The sequence below is a fragment of the Rhamphochromis longiceps genome, linkage group LG5 (genome assembly GCF_057381845.1).
Source record: "Rhamphochromis longiceps isolate RC_006_pf linkage group LG5, R_longiceps_female_GT1.1, whole genome shotgun sequence".
NCBI lineage: Eukaryota > Metazoa > Chordata > Actinopteri > Cichliformes > Cichlidae > Rhamphochromis > Rhamphochromis longiceps.
Genome location: NC_140561.1, coordinates 37,781,016 through 37,807,393, shown reverse-complemented (window position 1 = coordinate 37,807,393; position 26,378 = coordinate 37,781,016). Strand labels below are relative to the sequence as shown.

Here is a 26,378-nt window from a genome sequence, read left to right as displayed (position 1 = left end):
GAATAAAAAATCTGTCACTATAAATAGCAAGCCATCCTCATGGCTTGAGCACTGCTTCAGGTTTAGAAGACCTGGCTTTCCCTCTATCACTGTTCTGGTGGTTATAACCCTGAAAAATCAACCCACAATCCTCATCATTTCCTGCTTTTATTCTATTTTTTTGATTGCTTGCCCTAGATCTCCCTTGTTCTGAACATGGCCTGTTTATATAATTCATTTTTTATGTACACGCATCCATCTCTTTTAGTCTCCTAAGTAATGCATCTTATTGAATTAGCTTGATGTACATAATATGGCAACAAGCCCATCATTGTACCCTGTTCTCAGTTAGAAATTGAAAAGACAGACAACTGCCACAGCTCCAGATTAAATATAAAATGCTCCTTTGGTGTTATGTTGCTAGAGCTATTGCTGTTTTTCTTTTGCTGTTTATTAACATGTGAGTCTCTTCTCTTGTAACACAACACAGATAGCTGAAGTCAGGTGATTAGCGTTGACTGAGCTAATAAAGTCCATCCCCTCACTTGATAAAAATATGTGTGCATCCTTGCATGACCAGTACTTTTGCTGTTTGTTTGTGATATTGGAGTTCTTCTCCTTACGTAGTTGGTGCACCTATAGCCTCACTGCTGCATACTAATTGTTAATGCGTGGGAAAAAGCCTGTGTATCAAACAGAGGAAGCACGAGAGGGCGAGAAAGAGAGGGGAAAAAAAATCAATAGCAAACCCCTGAGAAACTGCTGCTGTAATTGCTTTATACGTCAGAAGGTTCACACCTACTCCTTTGAGACTTTAAGAAAAATCTAACTCCAAAACTTTTATTTTGAATTTTGTTACATGAAAAAAGAAAACCAAATCATCAAAAACAAACAATAAGGAAGCACTGATTGAATTCTATTTATCTGATTTCACACTTTCCCTACTCATCTGAACTTTTACAGCGGTTTTTTATTTTTATTTTTGATGTGTCCTCATTTGAGCTAATTATAGTATTAATACATGCTAATTTATGTGTGACCTTTTATAAATACATCAGTTCTTTTCTGATGAATTGACATCTGCATTACAAATGAATGTACCTGACACAAAGCATAACTTTAATGAAGGTAGATGGCTAACAGGAGCTAAAAGGAAGAAGGGCCAGTAAGATCCAACTGCAATTATTTGAGCTGTAAACTATAGAGACAACTTGTGCTTTACTGTGGGGCTTATATGTTCAAGTAAAATGACTATGTGGCTCAAGGTAGGTCAGCTCAACCTTGTATCTACTTTATCCTCAGATGAGACTGGGACAGACGTGTGCCCACTTGGTGAATTTTAATGAAGAGACAACTAAAAGAAAGCGAAATATAACAGCAGGAGTCCTCTAAAGACGAGAGGTGTTGGTGTAAACAAGACAAGTTCAGGAGTGCTTCTAAACTTGGTGTATTAAATAGCCTCAAAAATAACTTGCATAATTAGGCGATGATGAACACAGGAGCAGAGAGGCAAGCAAGCAAAACTGTAAGAAGAAGGGAACAGAAATTGGTATCCTTATGCTGGCAGACCTATTGGGAGCAGTTGGCTTTTACAGGTAAACAGATGGCATGGCACAGCACAGCACACTGATGACCTGCCACCGCTGTCAGGTCAGCTACGTGATCTAGTGAGCCGCTGCAGTGTGCGGTTTCTCTAATTAACTGTACTTTCTGATCTGTGCTGGGGCTGGTGCGTTGCCAGTGTCATGCTAACATTCTCACAGCTGAGGAGAAATTGTCTTTAGAATTCACCACATCAACACATTTCATATCATGAAATGTCCAGAATTTATCAACTGGAATTTGGTGACTAATTGGTATCAGTGATTAACTTATGGCTTGTTAAATATTGAGGGACATTAAAAAAACAATCAAACAAAAAAACAACATTCAGATGTGCTGCGTTCCCTCCTTAAAGCACAGTGTCATTTGAGACACTTAATTTATCAGTACTAAGAGAACTAATATTATATTTCCTTTTGTAAATAGGTTTATATTTTGTCCTTGTTAGCATGGTTGTGAAGTCGTTGTTTTTACCATGGTGGCTTTAGACAAGTCTGTTGACTAGTCAGATTCTGTGTTACTGACTTCTGACCATTAGAAGCTGCTTTAGCATGCAGTAATGGGTGTGTTTGCTGATTGCCCCTTGGTATTGCTTAAATTGTATTACATCAGATCCTCTTTTCCATCTAAGACATAGGTCATCAGTTAACTCGTACGTTGTCTCATAAAATGTTACCTGGTTAATACCGAACTCAGATTTTCAAACACTAACAGAGTCTGGGAGCTGAGCGTCAGACAGCAGAGAGCAGCTGTAGCTTTTAAAACCCCAAACGTTCAGGAGCAGCAGGACTCTTATTACACATGCTTTCAAAAACATTAAAAATAAAGTGATGAAGTGTATCGTGGCGCTCTCTGCTCGGTGTATAAATATGCTCGTGGTTAGTAAGCACTGACAGACAATGCTTTTGGACATCTATTCCACCTGACCAGCTGTTTCCAGTAGCAGCTGGACCAACTACAGTCAGAAAGTACATCTTTTACATAGATAGGTATTACCAATATATCAGTGCTGAACTGTTGTCCCTTCTAAAGATAATAGTAAATTAATGTGAAACACTGTAGCTTGTTTGCTCTGTTAAGTATTTTGGGTTTTGTTGGCGCAATCATAGAATAGCAGTTTTTAATGAAGTTTTTGGCTATTTGAGTTAAAGTAAACACGGCAGTGTTGAATTATATCTGAATGTCAGATTCTTAATGTACCCCGCTCTGAATTTTGCTGTAAATATCGCAGTAAACCTGTGGAAAAGTCGTCTGTTTGTCAATTTATTGATTTAATAATTACCATGTCTAATTGAGAAAATGGTGTAAATTAGCATCCTTAGGATACATTACTAAACTAAATTCACTGTAGTCTATACAATTTGTTTCATTTTGCATCTACAGCTCAAGTAGCCAACAGCAGGCCTGTCTTCCTCCCCTTATTTTTCTATTTTAACACAGTGTCGTCATTGTTGAGACATTGCAGTTGTAATGTTAGCTCATAATGGACAGAGGCCGTGACATTTGTGCTTTTAGTGAATTGTGTGATGATGGGTACTCGTCTAGAGGTGAGTGATTTGGCCAGTGGATAAGATGATTTGGGGAACAATTGACATTCAGAATAGAGCAGGGCGATATGGCCAAAAATATTTATCACGATATATATTTGAAAATTTGCGATAACGATATAACTGACGATATAATTGATGCCAGACAAAATACAACTCCACAACATTACTAGCGCAAAAAGACAACCTTCCTTTTATTTTCACTTAAACAAGAAGCTGGTTTTTATGTACATTAAAGCTTTATAAAAATGTAACAGTGCAAATGCAAATTCCTTGCTGAAAGTTTAACCAAAAGGCATTTCCAGTAGAAATGGGCTGACATATCCTGAGCATAACCATGTATAATATCCACTGAAGTTAAAAAGAGGTGCTTTGCAACATTAAACTGCAGTGTGCAGTACGTATTTTTCGGACCATAAGGTGCACGGGATTATAAGGCACATTAAGCGAAACAAAGCAGTCAGATAAATCAAACTTTATTAAACTCATTCTTCTTGCTTCCTCCACTTCTGTACCATTGATTCATTAATGTTGAATTCTCTGGCAGCTGCTCTATTCCCATGTTGTTGCAGTATATTAATGACTAACCTTCTATTGTGGATGGATTATCTCAGTTGTTCTCCTGACTGAAGTTTGGTCCGTTTACAGCATCCTGCCGTGCGATTGCATTTGTCTCTAACTATCAGGCACGTTAACTTTTATAAGTGGAAAAGTGTTAGTGTTCGTCCTCCAGCTTCACTGTTTATGTTATGCTAACATAGCTGTGTCGCTAGCGATCACGTAGCACATCATTATATACCAGCTAGCCCAACTTCAGTAACCCTACAAACGTCACTGCTGTTTAGTTTCCTGTCTTCATTTATGTTGGAAGTGATAGCAGAGCTGTACGTTTGAATTTTTCAGAAATCTCTCAGTCAGAACATGCAATATCATGCTTAGGTAACTAGCGAAACTAGCGAGCTAACTTCCGCTAGCTTCCTGCTAACTTCTAACTCCGTTAAATGTAATAAATTTTGTTTTCATGGATGCCTGGAAGTTAAACTTCATAGTTACACCTGGTAAAGCAGCAATGCTGATCGTTTTATTAAAGATGAAAGAATTTAGACAGTTTTTAACTCTCAGTGATGCTGCAGTGTTCGTTTGACCTGAAGTATACGGAGTTTAGGACCCAGATTACTCCCAGATTTAAGAGCATCTTAGTCCGACAAATACGACAATAACGACGGCCGCTTGCATGTTCTGCAAAAAAATGTGCTTTGTCGTGTATCTGACGGACAAACACCAAACCAGTTCCACATCACTGAAGTTGCACCATTTTTACAAACCAATTCTGGTTCATTTGTTTCACTCAACAATCGGCCATGTGCGTATGAACACAAAGGCACTGCGCATGCGCGTTTTACTCATATTCTATCGCGATATTTCATTTTCCTATCGTTGCCTAACATTATACCGGTATTACCGTGAACGGTATAATATGGCCCAGCCCTAATTCAGAATCTGAATTACAATTCTCCTCACAGACTTAGTTGAACTCATGATCACATAATTGTAATGTGATCATGTTGTCTTCATATATATCTATGTAAACTTTATGCCCTGATTTTGTTCTAAAAGTTTTGGAAGTTACTGTAATTTTGTTTTTCATGCATGGACATGGGTTATTGTTCTTTGGAAGTATTTTCTGTAAGGAAAGTTCTGTAGGCATGAATGTACCCCTGCACCATGTTGACAGGAAGGTCATGCTGTGGGCAGGAGCAAAAATTATAGCCACCTAAAAGACATCACTATCGGTTTGCATGTATGATGTATTAAGAAGCTTTTATCCTCTTAACCTGCTGGTTGATGGTTAAGTCAAAGCTGGTACATTTCAGAAGTTTGCGACTATAATATTTCAAATAGGCTACTTCAGACCTGAACTAAGTTGCCATCCAAACTAAATAAAAAAAAAAAAAAAATCAAAGAAAACAGGGCAGCATTAGGGCAGGGCAATATGGCCAAAAATATTTATCACGATATATATTTGAAAATTTGCGATAACGATATAATTGACGCGTGACAAAATACTTTACAACTCCACAACTTTATTAGTGCAAACCCCCCCCCCCCCCCCCAAATCAATGTATTTTCACTTAAACAAGCAGCTGTTTTTTATGTGCATTAAAGTTATATAAAATTTTAACAGTGCAAATGCAAATTCCTTGCTGACAATTTAACCAAAAGGCATTTCCAGTGGAAATTGGCCGACATATCCTGAGCATAACCATGTTTAATATCCACGAAACTTAAAAAGAGGTTATACACACACAATGCGGTAATATTATGTTGAAGCACAGTACGTATCACTCCGCGAGGCTCCTGACTATGGTAGCCGCAGTGCTCCGACAATCCATCAAGCGGTGCGGCTTCGTAGCTTAGCAAAGTCGTACTAAAATATTTTTGACAGATTTTTGAGCGCCGTGTACCACATAAAATCAGTTTGGTAATAACGATGGCCCGCTTGCATGCTCTGCCAAAAAAAATGTGCTTCGGTGTGTATCTGACGGACGAAAGCCAAACCTGTTCCGCACCACTGAAGCATGGTGTCATTTTTGTGCCTCTATTCTAATGAAAACATTAGAGCATTTATGCAAATATGTGATGTCTTGATAAATCTAGCAATTATTTGAAGTTTACATAGCACCATTCTCGCATGAAAATATCTTAAAAGTTTATTTTGTGACCCAGAAAGAGTAATATTTCAAACTCCGCCACTCTGTGTTGCTCCGCCACTGCCTCCTTTGAGTTTTGGACGAAATGGATTCTGGGATATTGCATTTCGTCATTTCGAGCTGATTGGAGACCAAAACAGCCAATCAGATTTTTTTTGCATCCATATCTGTGATTGGCTGGTTTTGTGGCACAAATATAATGGTGCACAGAAAAAGTTGAACGTGCACGGGCAGTAATGTTGAGAGCGCAAGCAACACATTGCGAGCAAGTGCAAATGCAAAAACTGAGCGAGAGGGGCTGCTATTGTAAAAAAGACTTTTTTTTTTTTTTTTTTTTTTTTTTTGCATGCAGCAATGAATTTTGTTCACTCAAATTTAGCTTTTCTTCGCTCAAAATAAATTTCTCCTCAAAATACAACACTTGCACCTGCAATTTTTTTTTTTTTACGTGCGCTCAGAATAGTGGCACAAAAATATCACCATACTGAAGTTGCACCATTTTTATAAACCAATTCTGGTTCATCTGTTTCATTCAATGATCTGCTTTCGCCCTTTTCATTCTCTGTTGCCGCCATACTTTTTTCTGCCATGTGTGTATGAAAACAACGGCACTGCGCATGCGCGTTTTTACCCAAATTCTATCGCGATATTTCATTTTCTTATCATTGCCTAACATTATACTGGTATTACTGTGAATGGTATGCTCTAGGCAGCATGTCCTTTTTTTTTTTTTTTTTTTTTTTTTTTTTTTTTTTTTGTCAAGAGACTAGAATATGTTTAAAAGGGTTCCTTCTTTCACTGTTGCCACACATACAGTTTATCATCAACTTAACCATCACTTTATTTATTATTGATCCAGTTCTGTGTCCTTTCTTGAAGCAGGAAAGCAATGAGAGTGAGGGGGCTGTTTGAATCAGAGGGTTAAGAAATCTTTTATGTAATGCAATATCAGACAGTAGATCAGTATGAAAAACACTCTCAATCTTAATTTGACTAAAAAATCAATATATTTTTAAGGAACGCATATATTGCCATCCCTAGTTTTAGCATCATTACAGGTTTAACAATGCTTACTCGATATATCTGTATTAGAGTATAATTAGTGATGTTGTTGAATTATTCCAGTAAATATTAGAAACTAAATAATAAATATATTTGCTACACACTACTCTTCATCTTGCAGTGAATGACTTCACTCACTCTGCAAGCTACAATCAGCCTGATGTAATTTATTTCACGACAGATTCTATATGGCTCCTCTGACAAGCAGGTCATATGCCAAATTAAGATCATCGTATCACCAACCACTAACCTCATCTGGTATGCGTACAGAGATCTTGTTTGGGGTGTGTCTGTCTTGTTTTCAGGCCATGGACTGTGGTATATGGTATTTGATATTTATTTGGCAAAACTAGCCCTTGGGACTAAAGAAGGGATTAGAAACACTGCAGAGGATGATGTCTGGTGATCTAGGGAAATGAGTATTCACTAGCTGGATGGCTGAATGAATGGCAGTGTTTCCTTCCTGCTGGTTATTCTTGAGTGCACAAGCCACATTGTAAGAGACCACCACTTTGCACTGGCCTAAGATAGACAGCCTGGCAAGTTGACTGGCTGGATGCCTGACTTCTGGGTTTGGCTGGCTGGCAGTACTCAAGAAGCCAACAGTGTTGTGGTGTTGGCAGCCCAGAAATACAGCTGTTATTAAGTCTGGCTCAGGCAAATAGAGCCATTTGTGTAGATCACAGAGGACATCGGTCACCATCTGGACACATCCAGTAGTTGGTTAGCAGTAGTCAGACTTTATAATATATACTAGACCATTATGTTCTAATATCCCAAAGTAGCACTGTAAAATCTAATAGCGTGTGCAAGCAAACCCTTACTTATAACCAGCCCAGTTCTCGAAAGCTGTTTCTAATGTTGCTCATCAGTTGTCATGTAATTTTCTTTTTGTTTTTAGTTTCCCCTCTTGGCCCATCTATCACAATTAGCTATTCCACAGCCTGTGCCTCAGTCATGGGAACTGCTTAAGCCTGTACTGGTCTACAGTCTACACTTTTGAAGAGTGGGCAGTTTATGTCCTAGGTGGCTAATCATTTCGTCAACAAAGCTTTGAATTGTACATTTCTAATACAACAAAATGCTTATGGGTTTTAACTTCACAGTTTTGAGTAGTGCTCTGTTTTGATCAAAGCAGTAATTAGTGGGATTGTTGCAACAATCCCAGTACATGCTATTATTAAAAGATGCAGTGTTTCTAATCCCTCCTTTAGTTTGACTTCATTCTTTTGTTTTTTGGATGTCAGTGTAATTAACATTAAATGAATATAACTGATTAAGTGGTGTGTGTGTGCTTCTAAAAGACAAGTTATAAAGAACACACTTAAGTAAATGTCATAACACAAGACACTAACTTTGGAGCACAGTGCAAGCACATTGGGGGACAAATGTGTTTGTAATACTGCTCAATTTACCAAAGAATCTGTGTTTAGATATTTTTTTAAATTGGAAATGTATCTGTTTTGCTGTCAAATAGAAGCACACTCTGACAAAGGATTCCTTGAATAACTTGCGACAGTCACATACTCATTCATGAGTCCTCTATAAGCTTTTTAAAGACTAGACACTGCATTTTAAATGATGTGTAATTATGTGGTTTTTCACTTGGTGTGAAAATAAGCAGCCAGAAAAAGATTTGGTTTTGTCCACACAACATCCTGATATTAAGTAGTACTGCAAATCCACTCCCACTACACCATTCCATCCATACAGTTTATTTCCCTGAATGTTGACAAGATTACATAAGAACTGGCAAAGTGAAACTGAAGAAACATCATGCAGAGGTGGAGCATGGGCAAAGGAAGAACCCATGACATTTTCTTGATGATCTGGATCTCTTTCTTTAATGTTGTGAGACAGAACATTATCAGAGTGCACGCTCTTCAAGTGACCCCGTAGTGTGTGTGTGTTTTTTTTTTGTGTCCCTCAGTTGTTTGCGGCACATGTACACAACCCAGTGCAGCACTGTCAATATCACCCTGGGGAGATTGCATTAAATATTACATCTCCTCTTCCTCCACCTGTCTATAATTGTCAGCTTGTCACTTCCACTTAGACTGTGGCAAATTTGAATTTCATCCCATGATCACACAGAAAGTCTTAAGAATAACTTCTGAGGAAGCATAACTCAGTTTTTAGACTGAAGTGATTATGAAGTGGTTTAAGGGGCAATAGAAATTGTTGCTGCTCCACTCTGCTCTCATATTGTACAGAACAGAAAATAATAGATAGTGGGCAAAAGCAAACAGGTTTTTATAGCATTTCTAAAATGCTAAACTGTGAAAACTAGCTGGATAAAACTTTTTGCAAATGTCTTAATTTTTTCAGTTGCTATCTCTGTGGAAAGGTGAAGATGCAAGGAGCTGAGGTAGTGAAAGTGGATGAGTTTAAATACCTGGGGTCAACCAGCCAAAGCAAAGGACAGTGCAGTGTAAGGAGGGCACGAAGGGAGTGCAGGCAGGGTGGAGCGGGTGGAGACAAGTGGCATAAGTACTTTGTTACTAAAGGATGGCAGCAAGCGTGAAAGGAAGGATTTAGAAGGTGGTAGCGAAACCCGCTCTGATATATTGTTTGAAAATGGTGGCACTCACAAAAGGCAGGAGGTGGAGCTGTAGGTGGCACAGTTGAAGATGCTAAGATTGGGACTGCCCAGGAGAGACGGGATTAGAAATGAGTACATCCGAGGGACAGCTGAGGTTGAGCGGTTTGGAAACAAATGTAGAGGCGAGGCTGAGATGTTTTGGACATATGCAGAGGGGGGATAGCGGATATATTGAAAGCATGTTGAAGATGGAGCTTTTGGGCAGGAGGAAAAGAGGAAGACCACAGAGAAGATTCATGGATTGGTGTGACAGAAGATGATGTCAGGGATAGGGTGAGATGTTGGCAGATGATCCAGTGTCACGACCCCCAAAGGGAGAAGCCGAAAGACGGAGCCATTTCCTTTTATCACACTCAACTGTGACTTGCTGTGGGGAACAAAATATAATTGGAGCGTACCTGAAGATGATCTAATGTCTCTGGAAGGCTTCAGTGTGAGCTATAGCATTTTGAATGGATTCACTTGAGAGACCTATGTCCTGTAAATTTACTGTGAGCTAGTTTGAGCAATGTCAGCAATATTTAAAATAACATTGATGCACAAAGCTTTGAGTGTTTAATTTCTTTTTGGCTGATGGGTGTACAATGACCTTTTACTGTGCATAATGTGCATCTGACAGAAAAGGGCAGTTACTATCTGCTGGGGCCTACTTACTTATTCTGGAAATCTGTTCTTGTGTCTGTGAGCTCAGTCTGTTTAGGTCAAGGTTCAGCTCCAACAGACCTAGTAGTTAGTCACTGCTTTCATGTGAATGGAGACAGTCAAGGACGTCATGCCCAAAGTGCACATTTAAACAAACTGTGTGAATGAATCACATTCTAATAATTTTGTGTTAAGCTGGTGTCCCCCTGTGTGTTTGCTGTGTCTGCAATTGAGCTGTGTTGTTTAGGCTATATGTAACCCACGATGCTGCTCTTTGTGTGTCTGTGTGTGTCGTTTTTGTCTTTACAAGAATACCCAATGATAAATACATTGAGCTTTGTAATTGGGGATAGACGAGGGTCGTGAGAGAGAAAAGAAGCGAAAAAAAAATATGGGGGTGTTGAGGGATATGGCTGCTTTTCTCTTGGTGACAGAGCTTGTTGCCATGGAGCTGGTCCTCCCATTGGTGGAAGTCTGGTCCAATCACTTAACAGTGCAGATTGTTTCATCATTGAGAAGTTTTTCCTCTCTTCCTGTCTCGGTAGCCACCCCTTGCTCCTCCATCCTTCATTCTTTTCCCCCCCTCTCCCATCTCTTACATCCTCTTGCACTGCTTCTCACACTAAAAGAAGCTGATATGTTACATAAGGTTTATAATGAGTGCAGTAGCTGCCACCCAGTTTCATTTTGACACAGTTATTCATTTAACATCAGCGGCTCAAGTGTGGGAGGCAGAATCTTTCATAAATCTCTTCACGGTGCTTGAGGAGACAAGATAACTCTAAAATCCAATATACATCTTCTTGAGGGCAGCTAAGAAATGTGATTATTTCAAATCACGTTTCTGATTGCCCAGAAGGGTTAAACTAGCTGTTGGACAGATTTTTTTTTCCTTATTTTTTTTATTAGTTGCTAATGCTTCAGTAATGCTGTGTCTAAAATATTAGATTTAGCAGAATTTGAGTTTGTTCCCATTTTGCACAAAGTTTCAGGAATATTTCAGTTGTAAAACATGATGAATGCTCATGACATTTTCTCATTTTAGTAGTGTTGTCTTCGGCAGATAGACAAATAGATATTTGTCTGTTATACATTGCAAAACAAAAGAATGCCCCATTTTCTTATTGGAAACAGAGGTGGGTCATCTGTGTGTTTGCTTCCTCACATATTTGTAACTGAAAAGTAGCTTTTGGGCCTGCAATGTGTAAACACTAGTGGTGCAACGGATCGGATCACGGTTTTAAGTCACGGATCGGATCAATTTTCGGATCAGCAAAAAATGAAAAAAGACAAAAATTTAACATTTACTTATTCAGTTATTGAAGTATTTTTTGCCTGTTAAAAACATTCAACTCAAGACTCATTCCACGCAATTATTAAAAAAAAATTATGGTTCAATATAGGGCAGTATAGGGCTTTGTATCTACCACTCAATTCAATTTTATTTTATTTATAAAGCGCCAAATCACAAAAACAGTCGCCTCAAGGCGCTTTATATTGTAAGGTAGACCCTACAATAATACATACCGAGGATTATATCGCACTCCACTGTGATATAATGAAGTGTCACGGTCCCGTAGCTTTCCATTGCCCTGGAGCTCCACCCATTTGTAGTAGTTAGGGCAACAGAAGATGCCTGGGACAGTTCAGCCATAACTTTAAACTTTTCCTGCTCATACATGCTTCGGGAGTTCGGCCTTCCGTCTGCAGCTAAACACCCCAATAGCTTTTGTAATAGCTTTAGCCCGGTCGGACTGGGCAGCAAAGGGCTGCTTAAATACCGAAAACTCCTCTGCTCCTCCACTTCGACCGCTAGCGCTGGCCATAACGATCGCTTGACAGACCCACCATGCGCACCATACACATACTTTTTTCTTCTTTTTCGAATCTTTGGATCACGTGCGTGCCGAACCGTGGAGTGGGATCGGTTCGGATTACGGATCAACCGTGATCCGTTGCACCTCTAGTAAACCCTGTTCAACACTGGTGTTGATACACCTTTTGATTGATATTTAAATATGCATATCAGGTGTACAAGGTCTCTGTTTTTCTGCTTCATCGCTAACATAGACCCCAAGCAGTTATCCCTTTTGCCACAAAATAAAGAAATAAAATGCATTATTTTGAATGAGACAGCATGGTTACGATTATTTTGGTCATTGTTGTAATTTCATATATTTTACATGATTATTTAAGTTAACAAACATCATGCAGTCCTTGAAACATGCCTCTTTATACATTTGATCTTTATACATAAATCAAATGAAAACAAGTCTTGAAGTGTATATGGTGGGGCAAACAGGGTTTTTCTACTAGGGAGTTGGCCCATAGAAGATGATGATTATGAATTCAACCCCAGCTCATTGCTGGTTCCTGCCAGCATGCAACTTTAACTATGGGAAATTTCAAGATACAGACAGGGGCAAATAGGGGCTTAGGCAGCAGCGGACTTGTGTACCTTGGTAGACTTGCATGGCAGCCTCGGGGGTAGTGATGGAGGCCTAATCTGACAGTTAGTTGGCACCACCAGTATAGGGGCTCAAGAGTTGGCTGGTCGCCTTGTAATCGGAAGGTTGCCGGTTCGAGCCCCGGTCGTTGTGTCCTTGGGCAAGAAAAATACTAAATTACTACCACACACCTTGACAGTGACCTCAAAAAGCCTTTTACTAATATCTTGTGATAAGGATAGCAGAACTGTTATTTTTAAATGGATATTTTAAATTTCATTTTTTTCTTATATTGATAATTTTTTAAATAAAAGTGGTTATTTCACAACTCTTATTTACTTGTTTAGTTTTGGCCCACATGGAATTCAATATTTTTCTTCATCACCCACATTCCTGCACTCTTGCCTTCATCAATAATGCATCCAGGATCAAGTTGCCCCCTCTCTCTCCACTGGCGTTTGTTCATTATGCAGAAAAGATAGTCGTTTATGTAGCTAACACATCTTTTATGCCATCACCCACTTTGTCCTTGTGTGTTTTATTTTGTTAAGTTTTTTTCTCTTTATATACGTTCTTTATGTTTTTCCACATGCAACAGTGGAAAAACGACTTATACATAGGGTATAAGTAGTGAGCCACAGAGAGATGGTTACGGAAAGGTATGTAGGTAGGTAGGTAACTAGGGAGGAAGAAGAGGGAAGGAGGGAGAGAATGAGTCATAGCTCGTCCCACAGGACTGAGTGGGCTGGCTGAGTGGAGGAGGATGGCGTCAGCACCAGGCTTGACAATTTAAGAAGACACATTAAAAGAGGAAGAAAAAGAGAGGCAGAGAGAACTAACATTTATTAGTGGGTGGAAGGAGAGAGAGGTATTGATAGGAGGGATTGATGTGGAGGGGGTGGAAGGCAGGAAGGGGTATCCTCATAACACAGAGAGAAACGAGGGGGGGTGGCAAGGAGAAGAACGGAGAGAAACATAAATGGAAGAAGAGAAATCCTTTCTTCCGCTACATTCGACCATTTATGTTCCCCTCATTTGTGTTTGAGTGCTGACAGAATGCTTTTTTTCCCCTCTCTGTGTCCTTATCTCTAACCCATATAATGTTCTTAATCCCTTTCACGGAGCTTGTGGCTGAAAACTATATGGACAAATGACTTATCTACAGATATTTAAGTGAAGCAAATGTGCATGGACCGCTATTCTACAGTCCCGAGTGCTCTGCCAGCGCCCTCGTCCCCTCCCTATGTGAAATTGTGCAACCAACGCAAAGGGGAATCCTCTCTGACACAGACAAGCACTGCTACGCACACACTGCGAGGGCTGCTGATATATGATATGTGCAGGCACTGAGCTTGCACAAACTCTGCTTTTACTACACACACATCAGCCTCCACTCTGCGAAGACATAACCTTGCTGCCTTTTGTGAAATGGGTTCTCTCTGACGTCAAATGGGCGAGGCGTGCAGCTGAATACAGAGGAGATGAACTGGGTCGAAGCTGCCTGTGTACGTCTCCCACTGCTCTCTGTGGGTTTGTGTGTGCATGCTCACTCCTGTTTGCAGCGATCTGCGATTTCATTCACCTTCATCTTTCATTCAGCCTCTGCAGAGAAAATGGAGAGGCATTCTTGCTACGCATGCTTTCCCATTATGAAATTTGAAATGATGCAGTGAATGAACTAAAAACTAGTCCTAGGTAGCAGCTATTAAGTTACCCTGAGAAAATTATAGGAATATACTGTGATTGTTCTGTTTATTTACCCTCTGAAGATTCCAGTGTATTTCTTACTGTTCTTATTGTTATGGTTTTTTCCTGAGGTGTTTCATGTTTTTAACAGTTTACAAACCCCCTCCCCTAATATTATCATACTCGGCTGGAAATGTCCACACTGGACTGTTAGTACTCTACGTAATAGTTAGATATATTAGAAATGTATGTCTATTATTAACTACCATTCCACTTGTAAAACTGTGTTTTTCGTTGGGTTGACTGATTTATTTTTGTTGAGGACAAAGAATTTTAAACTGGCCCCAAGTCTCATTCTGTTAGGCATTTGTTGTGTCAGCCAGTCCGTAGCATTTGATATCAATAATCTTACTGCATTTATAACCGCCATGCAATTCCTTTCATTTCTCTGGCTTACCGGACTGCTAACTATTGCAGAGACCCTGACCCAGCCTGACCAGATGGAAGCTAAATTTGACAGTGAGCTCATACCTGCAGACAATATTTAGTCTGGCTAGCTTACTGTCTGCAGTGGTTATATGCATACTGTGTGTTTGTAATGGTGTGTGTTAGTTTTAAGGCAGTGTTTACCAGCCTTACTGCCTTTCTCTCTCACACACACATAAATGCGAAAACACGCCCCTCATTTCTGATTCAGGGATCCTTTCCAGTCTCAGCTTTTGATGTGGTAACCTAAACCAGTGGGCTGGGTAGCTTATCAGAATCAGAATCAGAATACTTTATTGATCCCTGGGGGAAATTATTTTTTGTTACAGTGCTCCATTTTAAACCAACATTAAGACAAGACAGACAATACACTAACTAAGAATAGTACAATATATACATATATATACATACATACATACATAAGTCACTCATAAATAAATAGTTGGAAAAGAAACATGTGTAGTTGTAGCAGCAAACAGTGTGTTAAGTGGATGCGTTGTACAGGGAGATGGCCACAGGCAGGAATGATTTCCTGTGTCGTTCAGTGGTGCTTTTCGGTAATCTCAGTCTCTCACTGAACGAGCTCCTGTGACTGACCAGCATGTCATGGAGTGGGTGGGAGGTGTTATCCAACATTGTCTTTATCTTGGACAGCATCCACCTCTCCGACACCACCTTGAGGGAGTCCAGCTCCATCCCCACAACATTGCTGGCCTTACGGATTAGTTTATTAAGTCTGTTGGCATCTGCGACCCTCAGCTGAGACACATATGACCTATGTGTCTCAGCATGGACCCTGTCATCAGGGTCCGTGCTACTCTGCAAGACCAGTAATGTGCATGATGTGGGTCAAAGTGTCCTGCACTGCATCATGACAGCTGATGAGGATTGACTATATTTGTTATGTTGTCAGTGGGTGGGATTTGTGGACCTCGGGTAATGTCAGACATACACAAAATCTTACCTCTGCAATCAAACACAAGTAGTATGTGAGAGTGAATTGTGCAAAAGCAAAAAAGCTTGACAATAGCAAAAAAAGTGGCATAGGTTAGTAATGACCCCACTGTTAGCTTTCGGTAAAAATAAATAATCTGCTGCATTGCCCGTGTTTTTTGTTGTAAGGTATGGCATAGAAGATTGCATCTGGGACTGTAAAGTCTAGCATTGCATTGTGCAGTGAACTTTACAATATGACACAGATGGTAAAAACAATTTGTGGTTGTACCTGGCTTTGTGGAAACATGCTTTCGACATAATTTGCAGTGTATGCTTTTCTAACCACATTATTAGTTTGCACAGTGTTATTCTCATGGCTTTTCATGTTGCCTGTCAAAACATTGATGGACTGAGTTCTCTTGCCTTTATATTGACCATGTCTCATATTTATATTGAAGAAAAGTTATTTTGTGATTATTATCAGTTTTATTGGCTGCCCTAGCAGATAGCCAAAGTGAGATGTCAGCATCAGGCCCTCCACCACATTGACTGAACTGGGGCACAGGAAGGAAAGAGCAGTGCTGCTGCTGATAATGTAGTTGTTCAGTCTACAGTGTCCAACCCTTAATATATCATAATGTAATCGTGGTGTATACATTTTTGATAAAATGGTCAAAAACAACTAAGGCTCAATCTTTACAAAACCTGTTGTTGCCCTGTTGCTCATAGGAAGTTTATTTGATTGTTAGGGCTTTTTCCAGAATACTATAGGGCAGGGGTGTCCACCTCCAGGCCTCAAGGGCCGGTGTCCTGCAGGTTTTAGATGTGTCCTTGATCCAACACAGCTGATTTAAATGGCTAAATCACCTCCTCAACATGTCTTGAAGTTCTCCAGAGGCCTGGTAATGAACTAATCATGTGATTCAGGTGTGTTCACCCAGGGTGATATCTAAAACTTGCAGGACACCGGCCCTTGAGACCTTGCAGTATAAAGTGGCTTGAGGTGTCTGTTGTGATTTGGCAATATATAAGTAAACCTGAATTTATGTGAATTTAATATAGACCCACACACTATATAGTGATATTGCCCATTGTTTAGAGATGCCCCATTTAAAAAGCCAGGGGTTAATTGTTTAACAGTTTATTTTGAGGCTAGATGTTACAAATCAGGAGTGGTTTTGACTATGAAACCACACATTTATTGAGCCTGTGATGCCCTGGATATCCTTTCAAAATGTTTGGATGGCAGTAATTTACAAAATAGACTTAATGTTGTACTCACAATTCCCTGAAACTAGTGAGTTTTCCTCATAAACTCTTTAGGAAAGTTTTTTTTATTCAGGTCACAGGGTAAGGGAGCTTGAGGCTGTTTCCCTATAGATTGCTAACTAGTCTTTTTGCAACCACAGGTGTTGCCACTAAAACAGATTCAGGCTGAAGGAGATAACTTTTCTTTTGTTTACTGATTTAAGAGACCTTAAATTGGTTGTAATATCAGAGTGCTCTGTTCAATCATATAGGTGTGACTTTCATCCTTGCTAGCTAGGAGAATGAAGACACAACTTTCCCTTGTCATGTCTATACCAGGCTATACAGTTGGATAAAAATGAATGATAAATGCTGCTAGTGAATGTTTTGACATCATGTCCCAAGATGTTTTATCAAAATCAAAAGGAATATCGGTGTCATAATGCACATCGGTGGGAAAAGAAAAATAACAAGAAGAAAGATTCTGATAAATATGCAGCAGTCTGAAAGGTGTAGTCATGTTTATCATCATTTAGAGCAAGGAAAAGCACAGAGCAGGTTAAAGGCAACTGAAGAAGCCTCACTACTCACTTATCAATTCAGTAGCATTAATTTGATGTTTTACTACTTGATATCCTGTGACCTAGAAAAATGAGAAACCACTTTGTTGTCAGTGTAAGATTGCCTGAACTTGAGAAGGCGAAAATGGAACACTCGTAATGGCGTATCCGGGCTCTTGCTGTTTCTTTTTTTTTTTTTTCTTGCTGTATTTTCTCTGCTACTGTCCTTCCATATCTCTCTCTGTACACTGAAATCCTTTTATTTATTTTTAATATCATTGTTTTTCTTCCTGTTTCACTGGTACTCCCTCAGCACAAATGGCACTAGTTCAGAATGACGTTATCATCTCCTTGGCAACCCCTTGGGCTGGTGTGTGTGTGCGTGCACGCGTGTAAGAAACTGGGAGGAGTGTTGATAGAGCAGAGATCATAAGCGAGGGATGGGCAGAGGAGGAGGGGATAGGTAAAGCCGGTTTATTCATAAGCACCCCACTACTGGCTCTGATTCACAATTTCTCCTGCAGCCCCTCCCTTACATTAAGCTTGCACAGTTTGCTCAGCCAGGAGATTTGAGACTGACATTCGAAATGAATGAATATATTTGCTTTCGAATCAAAAATCTTTCACTCTCTTTGTGCAAAACTGCCCTGCAGAGTGCGGTCAAGCAGGAGCATGATATTATTCTTATATGATCAAGTCGGCCACATGTCGGCGTAGCTGAAGTTTTGTGTAAGCAGAATATGGCTGGGACCTGTGGGTGCCCTGGTCAGTGATGTAGTGTAATGCTGCTGATGACGACTTTGCTGTTACATTGCCTGGGTCTTTCCCACACTGGGAATCCCTGCCTCATTTTGAACACTGTATCTATTCTGTTCTACAGCATGGCACAGTGGTACAGGCATGGATGTACATGAATCTTCAACAGTGCACGCAGTGCACATAATACAACAAGCGTACTTATTTTATTTATACAATTATATTAACAAAGCTGCACAACGTGCTGTTTTTACTCCTGTGTGATGGAGGAATATAGGACTATATGACCGTTTATTTGCTAGTGAGGCTGTGTTGCTGTTCTTGCATGACACCAGAATTTTAAAAAAGTACTGTTGGCACTGTTCAGGACCTTTTTTTTTAAACAGGCAGAAATTTTCAGTGTGCTAGACTCTGCCAGATGGTGTGTGTCTGCTACCTTTCTGCTGGGATGAATTGCAGAGGAGGAACACATTTTTAGCGCTTTCTCAGAAAGCACATCGTGAAACATGGAGCCCACACTGTAGAAACTAATTATAAGCAGTGACAAAGTCAACAATTTAGCAGTTTAAGGAAGATTAATCCTGCTTTAGCTGCTACTTTTTAAAACCTGCCTGCTGCTAGGTTTTGAGCTTTCAGCTGCTTTGTCCCCCTCCCTCTTAGAAATAGCAACAGCAGCAGCGATGAGTCACTCAGTGTGTGAAACATGACGTCATCCGTGTCTTCCTCTTCTGCTCTTGGTATACAGGACTCCTGACTGTAGGACAGACCATGCTGCTGCACTAAGCTGAAGAGCGAGAGAAGGAGAGAGAGGCCGCTGAGGACCCCTGAGGTGGTGGCCGGTCATTTGGTGCCCCTCCCACTTGTCTGGCTGGCTGGCTGCTGCCTCTTCAATTCATCTGATTGCTGTAGATATCTTTTTTTTCCCCCCATGTGCATGTTGTTTTTCTAAGGTTATCCTAAAGGTGTGTCATTGAGAGCAGGTTTTGCACCTATGTTGGGAAATGTAGACCTTAAAATTAGTTACTAAAATTAGTTACTTCTGCATTTCTAGTTTTTTTTCATTTACAAACTGTGATTTATTTTTGTCTGATGTTTTTAAAAAAAACAAGAACCAAATAACCAAAAATAGCCTCCCTAATTTAAACCTAAAAAGTTTTTAGATGCTACTTTTTAAAGTTGCTGCTGTTAGGTTGAGCTTTCAGCTGCTGTGTTCCCCCACTCAACTCCACTTGAGTGTCACAAAGCGCAGTAAAATGTTACATTTATATATATGTATGTATATGTGTATTATGTATCATAATTTGGGGATTTTTCTCTCTCTTGTCCTTATAGCCCTTCCCCAGAGGCTAAGACTTGCTATGGACTGCACTTCGCCCCCTGCTGCAGCCCAGTCGAGTACACTACGTTAGTGGGTCCCCACATCTTTCCGTGTGGTTCCTGTCCAGACTCAGTGAACAGAGTCCAGCTCCGATCTGGTACCACCTACAGGTAAATGGTGTTAAAGTACATTCTCTCTGTCTTTTTTGGCTTTCCTTGCACAGTTTTTGCCAAGTGGGTAGCCATTCTATGCAGCGAGTGCAGAACTTCCCCTTCTTATATCTATCTTCTTTTTTTTTTTTTTTTCTCAGCCACTGCTGGGTCCTCCACCCAACCCCCTCCCCACTCCCACCCTCCCCCCTTTCCCCTAAAAAGATGTCAGTGAGCCTGACAACAGACATCCAGCAGGAGGGAGAGAGTGGGCCACTTATTGAGCCCTGCAGTCGAGGCAAGACCTCCCCTCAACCACAGGGCACCAAAGAAGGAACTGGAGAGAGCCTGGAGCCGGATGATAGCTCTCCACAGGATGCACAGGTAGGAGAAGTTGATCATACTGGTGATAGTAAGTTTGCATTTAGATGTTAAAAAAAGAAAAGAAAGGAAGTAGTATTCCACATAGTTCTAACGCATTTCCTCTCTTGAGAAGGACCATTGTTGAATTTCAGGGCTGGTAACAATACCCAGTAATCAGCTGTTTGTTTTGTTTTGTGACTAGTAAGCTAACCAATTATTGTTGGTGTTACGGATGTTACGGATGAGGTGGATTCAAGTCAGGAAATTCATATTATTATTATTTTTTTCAAATGAAGCTACCTTTACCTTCTATTTTATTGGCAAATATCTTATTGTGCTTGACAAACATTGTTGTCTTTTGAGTAACACATTACCAAAAATTTTATTCCTTATTTTGCTGCAGGTTTTTTAATCAACGAACAATAGCGTTATTATCCCACATGTTGTGTAGAAGCTTTGAGTTAGCCAGTAATATTTAAACCTCATTATGGTTTATACTGATGAATGCAGAACAATTTCTTACACACATGTTCATTTACTCCTCAACTTTATGTACCCTATTTAGTTTGTGTCTAATATACTGTAATTTAATTAATAAAATGATTCAATAAACTATTCTTTTAGAAGCGGGCTCCTAACCACAGCCATGGAAGGAAAAGGGCCAAGGTAAGTGTCTGTGGTTAGATTTTTTTTCTTTTTAAATAAATTTATTCAAGTTTATTCTTAATTCCTTGAAATAATCCCCGTGCTATTTTGTTTGTTTGTATAAGGCGACCTTCCATTATTAACACTGTAATCCTCTCAACTACAGAGGAGCACCTCCTTTATTGGCTTAAAATCTTAAGTCCAACTTTAAAAGTAGCTGTGTTAGACTGACCTCTGTAATGATAAGAGAAAAACAGATACAACCAGTTACATTTTACAACTAGATGTTGGTTTGCAGAGTAAAGGGAAAAAGAAAATCAGGTCAGCTGTTTCGTGAGTATGGCGACCAAATTGTACGTAGCATAGTAAAGTAACATTTTCATTCAGTTATGTTAGTAATGAGTTATGGATACTGTAGCTCTCTTAAACTGGCTTTACCTTACTTATATGTATGTGTAATTGATTTTGGACATTCGGACATTGATAAATATGACATACCAGTGTTTAGTCATTCTTGATTATGAGAGTTCAACCCAGTTATTGCGTTTTTGGAATGGTATTTTAGTATGACATACCTTGCTTAACTAGTTCCCAATGCTTTCATTAGATAATGGCTCTCATCATGTCACTTAAAGGTTTAATTTTCTCTGGGGTTTTAACTAACAAATGAAGTGTTGTCATTACATATGCTGTATTGAAGATTTGTGTTAGCCCTGTGCCATCTTGGGTCTTTCTTCATTAGCTAATATCATTGTCCTGAAGGCTCGAGAGACATTTATGCTGTTGTTTATGCGATAGAAAGCCTAACATCAGAATTTTGGCATGGTACACAACGATGTTAATGAAATTCAGAGTTTCCTTGTATCAAAATGCTAGGTGCTTGTATTTTACACATGGATAGATGTAATAGTATGTTGTTGTAGTAAATTATAGTTGGAAAGTCTGAGCATAAAATCTAAAATCTAGCTTAGAGCAAATCGCACTATTTCTGTGTTTAGAATATAAAATTGTAACACATTAGCCTTACAGATAATTTGTGTGGTAATCTTTCAGTCTAATGCCAAACTGAAGCTGGTACGAAGTCTTGCAGTGTGTGAAGAGTCCTCCGGTCCGTTTTCCAATGATGGACCACCAGAATCGGTAACGTGTTTTGTTTTATTTTTTGGTTGTTTTTTTTGGTTTTTTGTGGTTTGCAAGTCTGTTTTGATGGGATTTACAATGCTTAATAGGCAAAATTAGTAAATGCACAACCTGCAATTTGTGTAATAATGAAAAGCGGTTTTCTAGGATATCATCCAGCTTCACATCAGCTGTCCATCTGACAAAGAGGAGGAGAAGTCCTCGAAGGACGAGTATGAAAATGAAGAGGAGAAGAAGGACAAGACTCCCCGAAAGATGCTGTCACGTGGTAAGATGCAAACTCTCACTTCATAAAAGTATCTTTTCCTATCAACATCTTCCCTTAACTCTGTCTGATTATGCCCCCCCCTCCCTTTTTGTTTTTTTTAATAGACTCCAGTCAGGAATATACTGACTCCACAGGCATCGACGTTCACGAGTTTCTGGTCAACACACTGAAAAACAATCCCAGGTACGGGTCTGACGGATAAACATGTTGGTAATAAGACGAGCACAATAATAAATTACTTATTAAGTAAGATAAGTGCTATTGATTTATACCAATCAATTTATAAAATTGATTTTTCCCATTTTTTTAACAGGCTCAAATAGTGCAGTTCTTTGTCCAAACTATGAAAATATGAAATAATATCAAACTTGATAGCAATGATTTTATTTAAATTGCATTTTTTTTTTATTGTAAAATCAAATATCATTTGTTTTTGACTAGTTGTTAAAAAAAATCTGCACTCTCTAAATATCTTCATTTTCATCCTGAAAAATTGGATGTTGTGTCATGAGATACGATCTACGCCTGTACAGGCTTCTGTACATGAATTTTACTTTTTTAGATATCTGAAAAACAGCAAATTTTGGTGTCCTGAATTTTGAGAACACTTTTTTTTTGGTGTGTGTGTGTGTGTGTGTGTGTGTGTGTGTGTGTGTGTGTGTGTGTGTGTGTGTGTGTGTGTGTGTGTGTGTGATGACATGTCAGTAGTATACTTGCTCCACTATTCAGCGTCTTGCTCACCTCTCTGATCTGTCCCTCACTCGCTTTCCCTCTATGGCTCACCAGGGATCGAATGATGCTGCTTAAACTGGAACAAGATATCCTGGAGTTCATTAATGACGACAAGTAAGCCACGTTCTTCATATCACTCACATGTTTTTAAATTTAGCCCTCCCACCTTCAGTTCTTATTATTTATAGTGTGCTGAGGAAATGAGAGAATTATGTTAAGTTGTAGTTGTGTATTCTGTAATTAAGAATACTATTTGTGTATCCTAATAGTTTGAAAATCTATCTTTATCCTTTATAAATATTGTTTTTCAAATGTCCTAAATAATCAGAGAATTAAAACCCAGCTGTGGGTAATTTGCTCTGTTGAAATAACCTGCTTCATGCATTTTTATCTCTGTTTCAGTAACCAGTATAAGAAGTTTCCACAAATGACTTCTTATCATCGTATGCTGCTGCACCGTGTGGCTGCCTACTTTGGCATGGACCATAATGTGGATCAGACGGGAAAGGCTGTCATCATCAACAAGACGGGCAACACACGCATGTGAGTGTAGTTTGTCTTTGGCTCAGATTTCAACTAGTCTGGTTAGTTAGAACGTCAAATTAATGCTCAAAGTTCAATCCTGTTCCAAGACAAAACACAAGAGGCAATGTATGTGATATCAGCAAGAGTACACAAAAACTTTATTTTAGATTTAATTACTGTTCATTAAATAAGTTCAAATTAGGACATTGGCTGTGGTGGAAAAAACACTCAGCACACAAGTTTGACTCCCTGCATGTATCGCACCCCCCCCAAAAAAATCTAATAGATTTTTATCAGTTTTATTTAACTCTGTACCATTGTTTCAACTAAGAAAGAAGTACATTTTTAATATAAATAATACTTGTATTGAGGTATCGATTGTGCCAGCAGCAGTTTCACCTTAGATCAGCGGTCCCCAACCTTTTTGGCGCCACGGACCGGTTTATGCCCGACAATATTTTCACAAGCCGGCCTTTAAGGTGTCGTGGATAAATACAACAAAATAAAACTAGTACCGGTACCGAAAAAAAAAAATTTATTCATAACACACGTGAAAAGACCCAGGAAAACAGAGTTAACGATAAAAACAATAACAAAATAACGCTGAAAACCGATTAAAAACCCTGAAAACCATACATTTCACACCTGAGCCTCAACTCTCGCGGCCCGGGACCAAGCGACTCACGGACCGGTACCGGTCCGAGGCCCGGGGGTTGGGGACTGCTGCCTTAGATGTTAAAGTGGACAAAAATACTATGTGAGGATTTGTTAAAGAACATGTTGACAAATCGTTAGATCTAGAAATGAAAGAACAAAACATTTGACTCCCTTTGGAGGTACCAGCATTGCAAAATTTACTGTTTTTTCCCTATAGTTCACAAAATTTCACCAGTTCAGTTTTATCTAGGTTTATTTACTATATTAGTTTTCAGAAATCCACTCAACTTTTCTAGGCATGATTGGATGGAAGTGCATTTAAGAACATCATGTCTGACACTGTCAGATTGGGCATTAAGCTTTCTTTAACTGTCAAATCCCCCATGTGGAGTTTGATTTGCACGGATGTGACAGCATTGCAGGCAATAGTCTTGTGAGTTCAAAGCTAGTGTCCTGTCTCATGCACGATTTACTTAAGCAGAATATTTCCAGTATTAAGAACCCAGCTGACGCAAATTAACTCCTGCTGTGACACATGTGGGGCAGTGCTTTAGAGCTTTGGACAACAGTTTCTTTCCCAGATTCTCCCAAAATTCTTGTCTTGAATTCATGTGTGAAACGAGCTCATGTTTAAAAGTATGCTTTTTGTCCTCCACAACGTTTGTTTTTTTTGGTTGTATAGCCCAGAACAAAGGTTCTCTGAACACATCAAGGATGAACGCAACATGGACTTCCAGAAGAAGTTCATCCTTAAGAGAGATGATGCTAGCATGGATAAAGATGATAATCAGGTACATCGATTGTTATCACAAGTAAATGGTAAATGGCCTGTATTTGTATAGCGCTTTACTAGTCCCTAAGGACCCCAAAGCGCTTTACATATCCAGTCATCCACCCATTCACACACACATTCACACACTGGTACCTTGTAATTTTTTGTGTGTATACAGTGGTTCATTTGTTTGTTTGTTTTTGTCACTTTCCACGCATGCTAGTGTTTTTAGCTCCACCAATGAGTTGGATTCCTCGCTGAGTAACAAAAGCTTCTGTAGGCTTGTCTCAAATAGTTTTTCTTAATAACTTTAAAAGAAACACTGTATGTAAAGCTAGTTCTCAATCTTGCTGCCACATGTTACAGCTTTTGGAGATGGCCCCACAAAAATAAAGGGACATAGCTGGATTTAATGGCATGTGGTGTTTGACATGTTTTCATTCAGTCAGACAACAGATTGCCGAGGCATCTGGATGTGTGAACAACAAGCATTGCAGCAATTTCTTGGCTCAGTCCTGTAGTCATCTTACATAACCTTACTGAGGAGGCTAATTAGCTGTGTCAGTAACAGTTATGATAGAATGCAGGGTTTGGCCACAGAATGGCCATTGGCTTACAGTATACTGTTAAAGTAGCACAGTTATCAGTTAGGAGTGAAACTGCATTTGTTATCAAATATGAAAATTGATACATTTTTAATCTGCAGAATCTGGAAACATACCACATATATTGCATTCCTAGGCTATGTACAAATAATTGCATTTTTCTGTCTGATCCTGATGCAACCATTGCATTTTAGCTTTTTGCTTGGTTTCACATCCTATGGTTTCCATATACAGAATCTTTTCTTATTGCTAAATTGTGGTGATAAATTTAGGATGATGACTGGGAACTGCTTGACTGCACCATTTCCTTTCTAACCTAGCATCACCAATATCATTTCTGTATTAGTTATCGTCCTCCTACTTTCATACAGTTCATAGTCTTTAAGACATTTCAAAATCTTCTTGATGGCTAAGCCTAACATTATGACCACTAGTACAGATGAATGTTAATTACCTTATTCCAACAGCAAAGGTCAGAGAAAGACAGCAGCAGAAGGTTTTTCTGAGTGTATCCAAACTCCCCATCAGCAGTTATGAGTGTCTTTTTAGAGCTTTCCAGTAATCAAATTAGGGAATGTATTAGAGGAAATCCAAACTGTTTTGGCTTTGGCTTAGAATTTACAGGAATTAAATGATCATCGATGCTCGAGTCTGTGTACAAGATCCCCTGAGGACCTGTGTGTTGCACCCAAAAGAGTAACGAAGTTCCCTGCAGTGGTGGTCATAATGTGACAGCTTTGGGGACCCCACAATTGTGAAACATGTAGCACAGAAATTCAGTGCAAAACTCGAATTTATCTGCTGTATTGTTAAATTTGATCTATGTTGAAGAGCTATAAAATTATACACTTTTATAAAAACATTTTCAGTTTATTTCAAAAGGAACTTGATCTTTGCATGCTTCGATATTTGAGTAGCTCTTTAGATTTTAAATTAAACC

General features: G+C 39.3%; 1 protein-coding gene across 7 annotated transcripts in view; it reads left to right on the top strand.

Moving 5' to 3' along the window:
• Nucleotides 1–26,378, top strand: part of r3hdm2 (R3H domain containing 2) — a 57,147-nt gene that overhangs the window by 8,419 nt on the left and 22,350 nt on the right. For all 7 annotated transcript variants that reach the window (XM_085407523.1, XM_085407521.1, XM_085407518.1 and 4 more), the window contains exons 3-12: nucleotides 19,010–19,169; nucleotides 19,597–19,752; nucleotides 19,893–20,115; nucleotides 20,719–20,760; nucleotides 21,793–21,879; nucleotides 22,027–22,147; nucleotides 22,252–22,330; nucleotides 22,934–22,993; nucleotides 23,282–23,422; nucleotides 24,744–24,852. In XM_085407523.1, the coding sequence (XP_085263649.1) occupies nucleotides 19,957–20,115; nucleotides 20,719–20,760; nucleotides 21,793–21,879; nucleotides 22,027–22,147; nucleotides 22,252–22,330; nucleotides 22,934–22,993; nucleotides 23,282–23,422; nucleotides 24,744–24,852 (798 nt within the window). In that variant the 5' untranslated portion in view covers nucleotides 19,010–19,169; nucleotides 19,597–19,752; nucleotides 19,893–19,956. The remainder of the gene's footprint in view (nucleotides 1–19,009; nucleotides 19,170–19,596; nucleotides 19,753–19,892; nucleotides 20,116–20,718; nucleotides 20,761–21,792; nucleotides 21,880–22,026; nucleotides 22,148–22,251; nucleotides 22,331–22,933; nucleotides 22,994–23,281; nucleotides 23,423–24,743; nucleotides 24,853–26,378) is intronic.